The sequence below is a fragment of the Syngnathoides biaculeatus genome, chromosome 6 (assembly GCF_019802595.1).
Source record: "Syngnathoides biaculeatus isolate LvHL_M chromosome 6, ASM1980259v1, whole genome shotgun sequence".
NCBI classification, from domain to species: Eukaryota; Metazoa; Chordata; class Actinopteri; order Syngnathiformes; family Syngnathidae; genus Syngnathoides; species Syngnathoides biaculeatus.
In genome coordinates, this window is record NC_084645.1 from 33,271,421 (window position 1) to 33,289,592 (window position 18,172).

Consider the following 18,172-nt stretch of genomic DNA (forward strand, 5'->3'; position numbering starts at 1 on the left):
CATAAATTATGCTAACCTCTTGTGCTTAGCATTTTAAACAATACGAATTCGTGATTCCATTACAATCAGACCTTGCTGTACAACTCCTGATGTTTGTATCACAGTGATTAAAAACAGCAGAAAGAGTGTCAGGCCACAGGTGCATAATGAACCGCCAGACTCTTATCATCACGCATGGGTGTTAAGTCACAAAATCAAGATAACTAAATGGAGAAGTCTGCCACTTGTGACATTAGTAGATACAATGACTTACACATAGCACAATTAGTCATCCCATTTGACACCGCACATACCAGCGCATAGCACGGCATTGACGAGCCCATTCATTGTCTACGTGCTGCAAGGGCGGGGGGACGGAACGCCGTGTCACGCCTCGAGTTAATAAGTTCAACTATGGAACCGTGACGTCAGACGGCGCATCCAGTGGGAGGAGGCGGCGGAGGATTGATTTCGGTGCAGAATATGTATCGGTACTTTCTATGCCGGCCGGCTACAGAATCTGTTGAGGCAGTTCTATACAGGAGTATTTGAATCAGTCCTGTTTCCTCCACCTATCGAGTTTGATGGTGCTACAAAGAAGGACAAAGTCCGACTGCAACGAGATCCGAGAGGATCAATGGTACCGAGTTACCCACTCTTGAAGAGTTCCACGTTTAAAGGGTTCCACGCTGCAAGAACTATGTCAAGGGGAGGCAAAATTCTCTTGAATCGTGCACCTCCTAGTCACCACCTACTGAACAATGAACACCGAAACCAGCAGACATTCCAATAACATCTTCCCTCTTTTCGTTGATTCTTAAACAGTTGACTTAAGATGTGTGTCTGTTTCTTTCGGCTTGTCCCTTTCGGGGTCGCCACAGCGTGTCATCTCAGATGAACGCACATATGTTTGGCACAATTTTTACGCCGGATGCCCTTCCTGACGCAACCCTTCTCAGGGAGTGGAGGCCCCAGTGGGATATGAACCCACAACCCCTGGTTTTCCAAACCAGTGCTCTAAACACTGAGCTACGGGGCCTCCAGTTGACTTAAGATACCGTAGTGAAATGTTGTGGACTAGTAGACATTACCATCATCATTGTTGTTGTAACTCCACCACTCTTGAGTTATTTCCATAGCTCTCGTTTACCACTAGTGACCACTTCCGTGCTTGAGGACTCGCTCCACCACGTCGTTGTATCCTAATTTCACACTACTGTTCTCTCTACATTTCCAAACAAGTCTACACCATTTACACAATTGCTATTGTTATCATTATCAGCATGACCGGTTTGCCTACATTGCTCACTGACTCTCTGTACTTGTTTTTATGTCCTAAATGTACATTGATAGTCAAGTGGCTTGGTTACTGTAACAAAGTGCCCAAATACCAGTGAGAAATTCCCCATCTATTTTCATGGCAAATAAAGACGATTGTGATAAACGTTTATTGTGTGTATGTGAGTGAGAGAATTATGATTACGGTCAAACTTTCCAGTGCCCCAAAATTGGTACAATTATGAGTCTTTCAAAATAAATACTGCATAGCTGAAAAGTGAAAGATATCTTGGCATCTAAACCATCTTTATGCGTGACCTACGCAAGAATTGAGTGATCTTCATAAAAATTGAAGCAATTTCGGCATCACAATGTGTTATCATCGCAGGACAGGCTACCAATGATGCCAAACGGCTAAAGCGTGACGTATACTGAAACCAGAAATGGAACTTTGTGAAATTGCGACAGTGTCGCTGCTATATATCATTTGGGCATTACAATGAAAAAAAAATATTGGTTCCATACTCAAATTAAGCAGTTGTATATCGCTGAGAGTAGAGGCGTTGCTAACTAGCATGAAACTGCCACCGCATATTTACTGTCCACTATAATCTTCATTGAGAAACTAACAACATTCCAGTACACCTTGAACCTGGTTCACACCCGGCTTGAGACAAATGGTGGTGCATCCTAAAGACTCGACACCCTTTAACCAGAAAAACAGTCTGGTGTATGGTGTACAAGTAGTGACCGATGTCTATATTGGGGAAACCAAGCATTCTGTGAGTAGGCACACGCAACAACATACATGAAGCCAGCAGAAGCCTCCCACAGGGTGTAGGAAAGAAACTGCGCCACATGGACTCGAAGTGCCAGTATGCAGCACACGCAAGTCACAAAGCTTTGTTAGCTAACCTCTTTTAGGGTGATGTCATATAGAAACTGGATAGAGGTCTTTTGGTCAGTGGAGAGTCAGGATACAAAGGAGGGAAAATAATCCACTGTAGATGCACTTCTGCTTCTCAATCTTCACAAACCGATCGTTGAATGTTAGCGTCAAAACAACTCAAAGCTAAAGTCTTGAATCTTAGACTAGGGCCATTCTCAAGCATATTGCAGTCATTTCCTTTTTGCCTATAAGAGGACAACTCAAGTGTCTTCTTCTCTTCTTTTCCTTTCGGCTTGTCCCGTTAGGGGTCGCCACAGCGTGTCATCCTTTTCCATCTAAACCCATCTCGTGCATCCTCCTCTCTTAACACCCAATGTCCTCATGTCCTCTCTCACAACATCCATCAACCTTTTCTTTCGTCTTCCTCTCCCTCTTTTGCCTGGCAGCTCCATCCTCAGCACCCTTCTACCAATATACTCACTCTCTCGCCTCTGGACATGTCCAAACCATCTAAGTCTGTTCTCTCTAACCTTGTCTTCAAAACACCCAACTTTGGCTGTCCCTCTAATAAGCTCATTTGTAATCCTATCCAACCTGTTCACACCAAGAGAGAACCTCAGCATCTTCATTTCTGCTACCTCAAGTTCTGCTTCCTGTTGTTTCTTCAGGGCCACCGTCTCCAATCTGTACATCATAGCTGACCTTGTCACTGTTTTATAAATTTTGCCTTTATTTATTTATCCTGGCGGATACTCTTCTGGCACATAGAACACCAGACACCTTCCGCCAACTGTTCCACCCCGCTTGGACCCGTTTCTTCACTCCCTTACCACAATCTCCATTGCTCTCATGCGCGCACATACATTCTGTTTGACCATGGCTAATCTTCATTCCTCTCCTTTCCAGTGCCTGCCTCCATCTTTCTAACTGTTCCTCCGCCTGTTCCCTGCTTTCACTGCAGATCACAATATCATCTGCAAACATCATGGACCAAGGGGAACTCAGTCTAACCTTGTCTCTCAGCCTATCCATTACTACCGCAAATAGGAAGGGGCGGAACCCTGATTCAGTCCCACCTCCACCTTAAATTCTTCTGACACACCAACGGCACATCTCACTGCTGTTCTGCTGCCCTCATACATGTCCTCTACTATTCTAACATATTTCTCCGCCACACCAGAGTTGCGCATGCAGTACCACAGTTCCTTTCTTGGTACTCTGTCATGGGCTTTCTCTAGGTCTACAAAGATACCATAAGTGTACCTTTAGAAAAGCCACTCGTGCAAGAGAACATGCGAAAAACAGATTTAAACCCAGAACCTGAGAAGTGTGTGGTAACGTGTCTACCGCGAGAACAAGCGTTGTTTCCTTGCTACACTAAATATTGTAGATAGAAAAAAATGAATATCCAGCATTTGAATTGCAAACCATGAATACAGTCTGCCACTCATGTTTATTCCCTCAGAGTGAGTTCACATGGAGCTGAAATTGCATCATACGCGCTCGCCATCATCTGCGAGTTGGACTTTCCTTTATGAGTCCCCGAAGGACTCCCACACTTTGGTCTAGACACGTCTCCGGCTTCCATCAGTCCCTGCGGCTTCAGAGGTGAAGAGACGCTCATCGAGGGGGGCCTCGGCTGACGAGAAGACAGCAGGCTTTTCCCATAGGAGTGGCCCTGCACTTCCTGTTACCATGGCGATAGCGCTTGAGGCCAAGCAACACAAGGCATCATGAGGCTGACAGTGTGACATCCACTTCCAACACAATTATTTTTTGAAAAATTGAGCCCTGCAGCCTCATATCTTAGGACAAAGATCGCTCAGAACGGGTCAAATCTCACGAAACACTTTGAACTATTCCCCACTTTTCCCATTGATGAGAGTGAATCATTAAACGGCATGACGACGTTATTTGATTTTGTTTTGCGTTGAAAATGAGTTAAAATACCGCACGCTCTTAACTCGTATCATTATCATGTCCATCTGTGTGCATACATAAATAATGTGGCCTTGCAAAGACAGAGGTATTAACAGCATTTATTTTTATTACTTGTCCCAAATCACAACATATTCTATCAGATCTCATTAGAGTGTGAGACTGTCACCAAGTCCTTAAGATGGGAATACTCAAATGGGGGTTTTTAACTTTTGAAAAATTCACTACAACAACCATATAATATGAATATTGTCCGCAACAGGTGCTTTCAAACAACTATTTCTGCTGGGTATGGAATCGGGAGAAAGAATCTTCAATGACGCACTAAAGAAGAACAGGTGCTCTCTCAGGATATCAAGTCTGATGAAACCAAGCTGGAGAATCCCCACAAGAACATGTGAGCCCAGAGTGTGTTGGAGTTGCATCAGACGACACACACACACACACACACACGCGCACACACACACCAGATCGTACACAAATATTGACACAGACGGAAACAAAAGCAAACAACATGAATGAAAAGACGTCAGAAAATTCTTTCTCAACATGCTCTCATCAGTATCCTCAAAGCATAAAAATATATTTTTTTTAAATATGGTTTCTCAGATCTATAGCACAAATTTTCACCAAGAGCAAGTGGGTCTGGAACGTATCAACATTGGTGAGTGGGACTTATCCAGATATGTATTGTGAGTGGGTACAGGAGGCTTTCAGACCTCCTTAAATTTTCCACTCTCTGTAATATTGCAGCCATTTGTTAAAATCTTTTCGATTAATTTTTCCCTCATTAATGTACACACAGCACTCCATATTGACAAAAAAATTTGAATTGTTGAAATATAGTCCCAACAGTGAAGCATGGTGGTGGCAGAATCATGCTGTGGGGGTGCTTTTCAACAGCAGGGGACGGGACAACTGGTTTCAATCGAAGGAAAGATGAATGATGAATGTGGCTAGGTGCAGGGATATCCTGGACGAAAACCTTCTCCAGGGTCCTCAGGCCCTCAGACTGGGCCGAAGGTTCACCACCCAACAAGACAATGGCCTGAAGCACTCAGCTAAAATAAAGGAATAACTTCAGAACAACTCCTTGACTGTTTTTGAATGGTCCAACCAAAGCCCTGACTTAAACCCAATAATTGCCAATTATTTAAAAAAACAAATAAAAATAGCTGTCCAGTAATGTCCACCATCCTGCCTGACAGATCTCGACACGATCAGCAAGGACGAATGGCAGAGATCCCCAAATCCAGGTGTGAAAAAAATTAGTGCATAATTCCCATAAAAAGACTCATGTCTGTATTAGCCCAAAAGGGTGCTTCTATGAAATACTGAGCAAAAGAGCTGAATATTTACGGCAGTGTGATATTTCGGTTTTTCTTTTTTTAATGTATCTCCCCCAAAAATTTTTAAAATGTAAAATTTTTATTTTGGACCGATTCCAGTATAACTAGTCACTCTTGAGATTTCACAGATGCCGATACTGGCCACGTCAGTTTGAAAGGATGGGACAGTAGGCAAGGGGGTCCGGGCCCATTCCTCAGCACCTGACACCGCCGCTGTCCGGCCGCTCGGATGGATTTCATTTGGTGCCAGATTCAGGCAAAGTCGCTTGATATGAAGATACTCCAAATTTCAGAAAACCCTAAAAAGGACAAGACTCCAACAGCTCAAAAATGAAGCTGATGGATTTATTCAAAATACAACAAATCAGACAAGGATTTGGTCTCAACTGAGCCAAGTGCTTGGAGTTTTACTATCTCCTGGATAGAACCCTCTTCCCCTATTGCTCAGAACCAAGATAATCTAATATTCTGGGCGGTCCTGGTCTTTAATTGTGTCCCAAAATAACCAGGAAATTGGATTTTACTGAGCAAACCCATTTTTTTTTCTGTTCAGATGTTTCTAATTATGTCCAAGATGGTGTCATTTATTAGTCATTCATTTGGAATGGTGTCGGACATTAATTAACATGGCCTAGCAACAAAACAATTATGGTCCCTGGGGTCACGTATCTTTTTCTATTAGTGTCTCATTAAGAGTTTCCATCTGTCCATCACCATCAGTCGGTCTTTTATTTTGTTTAACATCAACATGTAGCCATAATGGAATCTTTGCCGGGGTCGGCTTCGGCCTGCTTTATGTCTAGATTTAACACAGCTATTGGGACGATTTGCTGTTTCCCAGATTGGGCCGGATATTTTGTCGGGAGCGACAATTGTCCTTGTGTGACATAACACACAATCAACGGTTTGGTCCGACGATAGCCCCACGACGCCAAAAGGAAAAGTCTAGCATTATAAAATTACGATACCACTGGTACTTTTCATGCGGAGAATATCAATTAACACAAGGACAGAGTCAAACCACAGGACTGTCGCCCCAACTGCTGCTGAGAAAGCTTCAATGTCGGATTTTTTATTTTCGTTTTTTTGCTGCAAGTGACACTTTCTGTAGGCAGCCTTCAGAAGTACCTGATACCTGTAAATAAGTCCGGTATCGGCCGCATACCCGTGCCAGCTCATCACTATTACGACTACTACTACTACTATCTCAGGCATACTGCAGTACTTTTGGCTCATCAAGTTGTTACTGTGATCGTGGTCACCCTTGTGTCTTTTTTCCCACACCCCCAAGTGACTGTTATGAGCGTACTAATGACTCTCAGCGGGTACTCCTCCACAGTAGCACCAAGGCCAACGTTTATCTTAAACCACGGCCCATGTAATTATGTCCGGACCTCAGTAACTGCTGTCAATAGCCCAAGGAAGAACTGAACAAATTGCCTGCTGCTACCTCGGCAATCGACTTTGTAACTTTTAGGGACAGATTTGATATGGAAGTAAATTAGTGCCACCGGGATTTGAATTTGAAATGCCACAGAAAACAGTAGTTGCTACAATTCGCTGTCTGAAATTCAACCGGCTACAATTTGCTGTCTTAAAATTCACCATCTGTGCCACCAGGCAGGGTTACTTCAGGTCAGTACTGAACACCCAGCCAATCGCAGTTACACTTTCTTAGTCACGTGACGTCACATACTAAGAAAGCGTAACTGCGATAGGCTGGGTGTTCGGTTCTGACCTGAAGTAACCCTGCCTGGTGGCACAGACGATGAATTTCAGACAGCGAATTGCAGCAACTATTGAAAATGTGATCACTTTACATTTCAAATTCAAGTCCTGTTTTCTGTGGCATTTCAAATTCAAATCCTGGTGGCAATAATTTACTTCCATAATTTTAAAACAATACAAAATGAGGTAAAAGTTTTAAGACACATTTAGATTTGTACGGTTAATTCGGTCTTTTTTTGACAGTGGCCTGGAAGTGCAAAACGACATAACAAATTGTGAAACGTTTTCACATTCCAGAAAACAAATTAACGAAAATGCCAAAATGCTTTTACGTTTCAGAAACCTTTTTTTCAGAAGACAAAACACTCAGAAACGGTGTGGTATTTATAAAAAAAATGTCTGTAAAAATGTTTCTGCTTTTCTTCATGTTTCCTGCAACGTAAACCGTTTCGGTTTTTTGTTCATTACTTTTCTGAAATTTCAAAAAGCGTTTCACAATTTATTAGATTGTTTCACACTTCCAGGCCACTGTAGTTATTTCTTATTTATTTTTTATTCAGGACACAAAGACAGGAAGTATGTTTACAGCAAGTACACACTGTTACAATGTATGCAAAACTATGCAAAAAGGTCAGTGTTGTCACAAAGGTAACCAAGCCCATCATTATTAATAGATACACACACACACATACACACAAAATGAAAGAACAATTTCACCTTGAGAAATTAACAGTGTAATTACAATGTAACAGCCGCGATCGGCAGCTACTCGGTGGGTGGAAGTATCAATGAATGCTGTTTGTTTTCTAGGCAGCAAATTATTCTGGTGCGTGGCTTTGACTCAGACAAATGTTTTTTTTTTTAATGTTTGACATTAGTGCAAAATACATTAAAACGTGATTAAGACCTGATCAATACAGAGTCTAATGACACAACTTTGCTTCACTACACAAAAACTGTTGGCTTTGAGATGCTTTTGAAGTCTCAGAGGTTACATTTTGGGAGGATATGTGACTGAAATGGTGGGAGGAAAATATTACTCGATTACTTTAAAATTAAAGAAAAGTAATATTAATGCCGTCTTTAAAAGACCTGGCTTATATTTAGCCCTTGACTCTTCATTTCCTAAACATTACTCTCCCAAATAAAATTCCAAGTTCAAAAAGTCGTACATAATGCACATCGACTGACATGTTTCATATTTTATGTTCATATTGATTTTCACAAGATTCCTTGACTATCACAATTGGCTTTCTTCCGTGAAATCCTGTAAACTGACATTCCCTGTCGCTGTTTTTCCCTTGTTACTCTCTCAACTCACCAGTTCTGATTCCTCCAGGTCAATATGGGTCGAGTAGTCATTATTATTATTATATTATAAATGTTATGATAACGACATTTGATTGTGACTTCGACGTTATTACAGTAAGTGGATACAGTACCTCATTGTATTCACCACACTGCCCCTCAGAGGCCAAGACCTGCACAACAGTTATTTAATGTAACTACTGAAGCTAATTATGAATTCTGTTAGTGGAATATCACTTGAGCGAGGATTTTGTAGCATTTCGTACTACAAAATGAGTAAATTACTGTATGACTACTACTGAAATCAGACTGGACCGGAATCAACGATAAGATGTTGCTTCACAATTTGAAAAGCCAGAAGGGGTCACGAAACAGTGATGACTAAAAGTAGCATGAGGAAAAGATCGAAGGATGGACATAAACATTTTTTCAAGAACATTTTCATCGCTGACAACAGCAGAAAGTGCCATGCTACTAATGTGTTGCTTGACAATTAAAGTGGACCCCCACCAAATGTTTTTAGGCTGATTGTTAGTGAATCCCTGTGGGGCAATATTTAAAATGGGGGGAGAATTTTTAAGTGCGTATCCATCCATCCATTGTCAGAGCCGCTTATCCTCATGAGGGTCGCAAGAGTGCTGGAGTCAATCCCAGCTGTCATCAGGCAGGAGGCGGGGTACACCCTGAACTGGCCACATGGAGACAGACAACAGTCACACTCATAATCACATCCAGGGGCAATTTAGAGTCTCCAATTAATGTTGCATGTTTTTTGGGATGTGGGAGTACCCGGAGAAAACCCACCCAGGTGTGAGGAGAAAACGCAAACTCCACACAGACGGGGCTGGGATCTGAACCCCGGTTCTCAGGACTGCGAGTCCAACGCGCTAACCAGTTGCTGCACCGTGCCGCCTGGTTATTTATTTATGAATGAATTAACTATGAGGGAATTTTAAGAGAAAATGCTGTGGAAATTTGGACTTTCTCCCGAGAAGTGGCCAATCTGTCCATTTTTAAATGTAAATGGGGCCCTTGAGCACAAATGCTCACCCACCTCAGCTCAAGGTGGCCTGTTTTCACTCTGATCCCTCAAGAAGAGAACTGGAATAGGTTTCCTCACTTTTAACCTATGATACTTTAAAAAAAAAAAAGCGCACGCTGGTCCTTTCATCTGAACGAAGAAATTAATTCTTTCGTGAGTACATTTGTTAAAACAAGCCATCTGTCTCCACTGAAGTTGGGTCCCAGTCAGGTGACAATTTGATGTGAGCGACTGTGCAGCGTCTTCTATTATTACTTCTATGGATATTGCCCGTTTCGACTCATTTGTGTCACATAAATGTAGCCTCATAGGCATTTCCCGTTAGACAACAAAATGTAGAAGTACAGTAGATTGCTGTGTAAACACAAACAGTTACTGTTTCAATAAAGATGAAAGAGGGTCTGTAAGTCAGCAGACACACGCTTTCTCCTTTATTGGTACTTTTCCAGCCTCTTTTTTCCTTTTTTTATTTATCAATTAGTGTGACTTCTCTCCTCGCGCTAACCCATTTTGAGGAATTGAATGTTTTAGCTGTGACATTCTTTTGGGGAGAATATCAGCATTTATCGGAGCGCGCGCCCTTGATTCGTCATGCGTTTAAAGCAGCTTTGTTAACGTTCCCTTTTTACAGGACCCCCCTCCTAAAACAGTTTACGCTTCATGGCTCTGCTATGCTGCAGACTTTCTTTTTTTTATTTTTTTTGCTAAGTGTTATTACAGTAGTAATTTTTTATACTCTTTGTACAATGTTTGAGTTTTATCCATCACTGTTGCTCTCTCACATTACATTTGTTTGTCATGATGTATTGTTTAAAAGTGTGCTTCAAGTATATTTTAATTAGAAATTATTTATGTACAGTAATTATCATTTATTAGATGATTGATTACGTGCAGTTGTCAGTGTTCTAATATTATTGCATGATGAGCAATTTTGGAGGAAAATAAGCAAGTTTGACTCCCACAGGGAAAAATAACAAAACAACAAAAAAACACCTCAAGACAAACATAATCATTTTACTCATGCTGTACAGCATCTTCTTTTAAGTCAATAAAAGCGTAGTGAAGTAATTTGGAAATAATAACAGAGAGCCCACAGCTGCAAAGCTTGGGAACGAGCTCCAGATAGGCGGGGATTGAAATAATGACCCTGTTGTCAAAAAAGAACGTCTCGAAGTGCATAACGTCTGCCCCAAGCAAACTGTTTGTGTCGACTTTCTTCCACCAAATGAAATAAGAACTTGTGCATGACAAGGAACTGAATCATTTATTTCACAACACACAATCGATAAATAACCAATGGCAAATATTGTTACAGCGCAGAACATACACTGAGTAGTAATCAAAGTCAGGTGCCAAGTGTTCATAACACAGGCCGTCCAGAGTCGTGTTCAGAGATAAGAGATTGGGCTGCGGAGCTGATGGAGTTACTGGTCAAAAGTTTGAGAATATCCCAATTTCTCCCAATTTTCCATTTAAAGTTGAGCACTTCAAATCACTTGAATAGCTTGAAATTGTACACTGCCAGGGGTTAAAAAAAAAAAAAAAACACAAAACATCCAACAAATAATGTATATTTCAAAATTACTTTTAGAGAGAACAAGAGATACGTTGATAACTCAAAGCGTTTCTGCAGCAATAGAGGCTGATTAAACCTTGAATGTCGGCGCTACCAATTCCTACAAATGTCCCAACTTGTCTTCAATACTTACAACACCCTCTGTCAGCAGACCAGTAGCTTTGGAACACTAGTACAATTCCCTAGTCCAGTGGTTCCAAACTTTTTTTTTTTTTTTGCAATAACCCCCTTTATGGACCTTCCTAACCCAATAGGAATTTAAAAAAAAAAAAAAAAACAACAACAGATGTGTGTCACTTAATAATGAAAAGTGTTCATGGTAGTTCATGGTAGCTGACCCAATATGAACCCCACTTCCCTTGAAAGAATTATTTGAAGAGTCTCAGAGTATTAAATAGTAATTGGACTGTTCTGTCTGTCTTGGGAGATGTTTCGCTTGTCATCTGAGCTTTCATCCGTTAATGCGCCAAGGCTACATAGAACAGCTGTTAGTGTGGAAAGAAACCCAACCAACTATTTATTACCTAACGTAGAGGAACGCGTGACCTGAATGAATGGGAATACGCACAGCAAGATCACAGGGTAGTGTTACAATATATAATACAAGAGGCAGTTCATTAAGAATGAAAGAGAGACAGACAGGCCATCACGAAAAAAGTGTCAAAGAGACACCCAGAAACGAGATCTTGCAGACCCAAAGCTGGATCAAAATGAGACAATTTTCTGAGGGTTAACAGCTTCTGTGGTAGGCAGCTAGTCTGCAGGAGTTGCCCCTCCCCATTATAAAAGAACTTGAGAGCCTTTGTTCTCTACAATTGCTACATGCGGCTAGCTACCTAGCTATGCCCATGTCCTGAAAATGCGTCTTTCCCACATGCGGTTAGCTTGCTAGCTATGCCTATGTCCAGAAAATGTGTCTTCCCTTTGGATAGTTCGTTGACGTGGCCACTTTCAAGCATCTCGTGGTCAGCCAGGAGAGAAAGCGCATGATACATTTATTTTATTGGGGAAAAAATAAAACTGGATGCTGCCTAACAATTGCACTTTATCCCATCAGGCCTCTCCAATCTAGTCTATGTACAAGCTACTGACTACAACACAGAAATCGTTAAACATTGCTCAATCAAAGGTTTAATCAGTAGTTTTGCTCAAAGAATGTTGTGTGCATTGTATTCTGCACCCACTCGGTACGCACAGTGTTCCCTTCCCATGTACGGAAATCAACAATGCAACTCTGTGTGCTGATGAGTGGGAGCGTCAGGTCGTTTAGGGAGGCGAGGACTGAGATACGCCCCAACCGATAGCAGATAAAGGCCACCTTGGGGGAAAACATTCTCAGGTTCCAACAATAACGTCGTCTTAACTTAAACTGTCAAATTTCTTCCGAATGACATTGTATATGTGAAGAAAAATATAACTTCATGGAGCTTTATCTGGTACTTCTCTGGGGAGTTAGCATGTTTTTCTGGCCCGTAGGTCTGAACGTGAACGGGATTTATTGTTAGTTAATACATGCCCTGCGAATGGCTAGCAACCAGTTTATGGTGTAGACAGACCCTCACCTGAAGTCAGCACGGATTGGCTCCAGGTCACACGGAAACCTTTGTTAGGATAAGTGGTACAGAAAATGGATGAATGGATGTACAAGAAAAGAAAAAAAAAACACCAACAGTGAGTAAAAAGAGGAACTAACAAACAATGAGGTTTCACTTTGGGTGAAACGATACAAGTCAGTCAAAGTGTTGCCTGCTGTTCATGTTTGTGGAGATGGCCCACTGGTTTGCTGAAGGTACTGCTTGATAACAGTGATGATAGTCGACACCTCTGCCATGGCGCCTTTGCCTGAAACAAAGACAACAGTTACAAGTAGTTGGAACACCTGGACAAAAGAATCTCTTATCACAAGTCAACTTTTTACAATCTAACTTTGCCACTCGGCTCTGCGGATATTTGCATCCATTTGCCTTTGTTTGTCCGCGGATTACTTTTTGGAGGATTATTTGAGGTCATGAATGTTCTTTGTAAGATGGAAAAAAAATGCTTGGAATTCTTCACAATCATCCCGGTCATTGCATTCTCAGGCCAATGAATTGATTACTACTGAAACTTCGTGGTTATCGCTACTTCATGCGTAGAGACTACATAGGGCAGTTCTCGCCTGAGTGTTGGTCTGAAAAGTATCTAACGTCCAACAAAGATCGACCTTAAATATAAATGAATAAATCCATCCATTCATTTACTTTACTGCTTACCCTCACGAGGGTAGCGGGGAGTGCTGGAGCCTATCCCAGCTGTCAACGGGCAGGAGGAAGGGTACAACCTGAGGTGGTTGCCACCCAATCGCAGGGCACATGGAGACAAACAGCCTCACTCACAATCACACCTAGCGACAATTTTGAGTGTCCAATTAATGTTGCATGTTTTTTGGGATGTGGGAGGAGAAAACCCACGCGGGCACGGGGAGAACAATGCAAACTCCACACAGGCGAGTCTGGGATTGAACCTGGGACCTCAGAACTGTGAGGCCAACGCTTTACCAGCTGAACCACCGTGCCTCCCATAAATAAATAGATAAATAAATATTCACAGGCACGAAGTTGGCTCCATCTTAAATTTAAGGGGAACTATCAGAAAATTTAGGGCTGCACACTATAAATCAACCTACAAAGTAAATATTCTTATTTCCTCTCACTTGTGTGTTACATTTTTCTTCAGGCTTAGCAAGTAAGTGTCACAGCATATAAGATTGTATTTAAAATTAAATAGGATGCTCATCATAACAAAACAAAATGATAAAATAATCATTTTAGAAACATGAGTATGAGTCGTGTTCTTGGTGGATAAATTAGAAGATAGATAAAAATCCAACATATTTAACATATTGCTCTGTCCCCTCTTCAACCTCATTTTGTCTGACTGCATTTCCGATACATATTTAACCCGAGACAAGAACAAAAAAAAAAAAAATAAAGGGACAACATCAAACTCTCCTGTTTCACAGCAAAACTTTTCTGTCATGAAAAAAAGCATACAAGCAGCTGAACAGACCAGGGTGAAAAAAATGAGAATCCTATTGTCATTAATATATCAGCTTTAATTTCTTTAGTTTTTGTATTACGCAACGTCCACACACCTTTGTCTCCACACACCAGCTTCTTCGCAATGCAGGGGATTTCTACGTAGCCAAACTCTTTCAGCCTGTGTACTTGCTGGGCTGTGATGGGATGCTGCCACATAGCGGTGTTCATCGCAGGGCAGAAGAGGAGGGGGCGACTCGTATCCCAGGCTCTCACCACGCACGTCTGTCAATGATAAATCCATAAAGTGGCTCGTTCGTCCCAAATTGATTTCACGCAACAAATTGCTTTGTTCTAACCAGCAGGTTATCGCAAATGCCGTTAGCAATCTTTCCGAGCGTGTTTGCATCCAGGGGGGCGATGACGAGCAGGTCCGCCCAGCGTCTGAGCTCAATGTGTAGCACCGGGTCAGATCTCTCACTCCACATCTGGAATGACAATAGAATTAATAAGCTTGACTTGCAGAGAAGCAAATGGCTAAAATATTGTATATGGAAGTTGTGGTGTCTCTTTGGGTTTGAATCCATAAACGTACTTAGAGTGGAAGTGAGTTTACAGTATACAAATGCCATCCATCCATTCATTCATTTTCTTTGCCGCTTATCCACGCGAGGAGCCTATCCCAGCTGTCAGCAGGCAGGAAGCCAATCGCAGGGCACATAGAGACAAACAGCCGCACTCATGATCACACTTAGAGGCAATTTAGAGTGTCTAATTAATGTTGCATGTTTTTGGGATGTGGGAGGAAACCGGAGTGCCCGGAAGAAACCCACGCAGGCATGGGGAGAACATGCAAACTCCACAAAAACGGGGCCGGGATCGAACCCAGGTCCTCAGAACTGTGAGGCAATCGCTTTACCAGCTGGCCCACCGTGCCGTCAACACAAATGCCGTGTAAAATGAAATGACGATATATAATCTCAAAACTTTTTCCATCATTAATGTTACTTATGACCAGCACAATTCAAATTTTTAAAAAAATCCTCTAATTGGAATATGGTTGCGTTCGGGATTAACCAATCACATTCAAACACATGTTAAATAGGGAGTCCACATGATTAAATTGACCCCTCCGTACAGAGCACTTAACCACGCCTCCTGAAGTGACGTCACGCCACGTGCGCTGACGTAAGACAAACAGTAAAAATGGCAAATACAATACAATACATTCTGAACTGAGACAGACTCCATGCTTTTGATTTCATTCAAATCAACGATATATTATAGATTCTAAATACAATACATTCTTAACTGAGAGAGACGCCATGCTTCTGATTTCATTCAATCATTCACACGTAGCAATGTTATGCTAGCGGAGAACGTCTCATTCATTAATACGAGACGTGTATTAAAAATCAAATTTAGGGCATATCTTCGTGCAAACACAGTCTGGTTAAGATTCTGGCCGCGAGCCAGCAAGAAATCAATACGTTTGTGCAGTCCGATAATCGCTAAATATCGCTCAACAAAGAATAAGTGTGTCAATCGTTCACACGCAGCAGTGTTATGCTAGGGAAGAACTTCGAATTAATTTATACGAGACATGTATTGAAAATCAAATATAAGGCATACCTTCGTGCAAACATATCTGTTCCGGTTGATACTAGATGGATTTAGAAAACAAAGTCCGTGACTACACCTCTTAACCATATTTTTTGTTAAATAACCCAAGTAGGCGATAAAACGCTAACTAACCCTATACTGGACCATGCAATGTTGTCTGAGAAAATGGCGGGAGCAAAAACGGGCTTTGGTTTATGCAGATCTCTGGCCTCTGATTGGTCAGTGACGCGGATTGCGCAATATCCACGGAGGGGTCAATTGTCCATGCTTTTTGCCCGAAGTTAGCTGGGATAGGCTTCAGGACTCCTGCAACCCTTGTGAGGATAAGCGGCTTGGAAAATGTATTGAAAAACATTATTTTTGAGAGCAGTAGTAAAAACATTGTGGTTGCACAAGTGTGCACACCCATTTATAATTGGGAATGTGGCTGTGTTTTGAATGAACCAATCACACTTACAAGAGGGTGTGCACACTAATGAAACCACAGTATCTCAGTCATTTATTTCGCGTCCCGTCTCATCTTGCATTATCTGCGTAGGTCCTTGGTCACATTTATGGTGGGAAATGTTTTGAAATTATATGTTGTGTTTTTTTACCCACAATACCTGGCATTTGAACAGCAATGTGTAGAATATATGCACTGTATATCTCTATTTCAAAAACTCTGTAACTGGCTGCCCTCAAGCTACTTAAATAAAGTAATCTTAGAATTCAGATTCTAATAAAGAGATGTCAGGGCTGACTCTAGTTTTAATTCGAGACACTCTTCATTCCAATAGATCGAGTCCTTGTGGTAAATTCCAGCTATCATGGGAGATCTCATGTAGTTGGAGGAAATACAGAATCGGGAGCCAGGAGATACAGTTAAAAAGGGGCAAACCAGGAAATGTATGGGGATTTGATGGGTATAAAGGAACGCCATTATACTACAGATACTCAGTATCAGACCAAGTGATGAGGCTGAACCTTGAAATTGAGGGTGTAATGTATAATGTGATTAGTGGATAAGCCCCGCGGGTGGAATGTGACCTAGAAGTGAATAGAGAAATTCTTGAAGGAGCTCGGCGTTCTGAGCTTCCCAGACAGAGAGAGCCGTGATTGCTACAGACTATAATGAACATGCTGGTCTTTTTCAACTGAGGAGATGAAAAAGGAATATATGGAGATGAGACGTAGGGTGAAAATAGAGGTGGCAAAGGCCAAACAAGAAGCATACGATGACATGCATGCAAGGTTGGACACTAAAGAAGAAGAAAAAAGATTTACACAGGTTGGTCAGATAGAGGGATTGGGAAGGGTGTGCAGCAGGTTAGGGTGATTGAAGATGGAGTGGAAATGTGTCCGTTGGTGACAGTAGTGCAGCAGAACAGTGGTGAGGTGTGGTGTTGGTGTGAAGGAGGTGCAACTGCGTCGGGGATCAGCCCCGACATAATTGGGACACACACTGAAAGCCGACGTATGGCTTGAATTTCACATTCAAATTCATTTGGTCGAGTCATAAAAGACAAATGCAGGAATCTAAACCTGGCATGACACCTCTCTCGTCATCTATTTTCCATAGCACTTGTCATTATGAGTGGCGCAAAAGCACTGGAGCTGAGTTTAGGAGAGAAGTGAGAATGTGGGTTACACTTGGGGCCGATCACCAGTCAGTTGTAGCACGCATACAGACAAACAACCATAAATTTAGAGCCTTCAATTAATCTAACATGCATGTTTGAATTTGCCGTTTGCGAGAAACCCAGAGTAGTCTGAGAAAGGCCACGCAAACCCCACAAAGGAAGACCTAAGCCATGATTTGAACCACAAATATCAGAAGACCTTCCGTCTTATAGTAAAACTTTACCTCCCACTCATCTTTGTCACTATAAACTTTTACGGGAACTTCTTCAGGCTTATAGAAATGCTGGGCATGTTCAGTGGTGACCACTCTTACATCCACCTGGGGGAAAAAAAAACAGAGTACATTCAAGTCCAGCACTCCCATGATCGTTGTGAGGATCAGCCGCTCGGAAAACGGATGGATGGATTTCACCACTCTCTGTTTAGAGTGCGCTCCAGCCATCGGACGTGTGAATTACAAACCTCAGGTCGAGTAAACACTCACAAGGACTTTACTAATTAAAAAAGATCACTCACCCCGGGGAGATGAAGAAGTTCAGAGACTAAAACGGGAAGTTTCAGGGCAGCAACGCTTCCAGTCACTCCAACGAGCACGCAAAAACTCCCGGAAGTCTTCACAAAGTCGTTTTGAGGATGAAACTCATCTTCATCCGTCTGCATGTTGGCATCACGCCGCAGGTGAACCACTCCGTATCCCTGTTTACGCTCAAGGGAAGAGTTACTACTTCTATGGATTCTTTCCAACCGCTTCAACTTCCGCAAACAAATCGCAACAGCCAATCGAAAAGGAGGGCTACACAGCTAGCCAATCACAATAGAGGT

The 18,172-nt window shown here is 41.9% G+C and overlaps 1 protein-coding gene and 1 non-coding gene across 2 annotated transcripts; both read right to left on the reverse strand.

Moving 5' to 3' along the window:
- Positions 1–945: 945 nt before the first annotated feature.
- Positions 946–1,018, reverse strand: trnas-gga (transfer RNA serine (anticodon GGA)). Its single transcript has one exon. It is a non-coding gene; the product is annotated as a tRNA-Ser (tRNA).
- Positions 1,019–10,760: 9,742 nt separating this feature from the next.
- ppcdc (phosphopantothenoylcysteine decarboxylase) lies at positions 10,761–18,118 on the reverse strand. The gene is made up of 5 exons (XM_061822565.1): positions 17,867–18,118; positions 17,574–17,669; positions 14,464–14,592; positions 14,221–14,389; positions 10,761–12,929 (listed from the first exon to the last, which is right to left on the reverse strand). Exons 1-5 carry the CDS (start codon positions 18,008–18,010, stop codon positions 12,841–12,843), a joined length of 627 nt encoding a protein of 208 aa, XP_061678549.1. The 5' UTR covers positions 18,011–18,118; the 3' UTR covers positions 10,761–12,840.
- Positions 18,119–18,172: the final 54 nt, after the last annotated feature.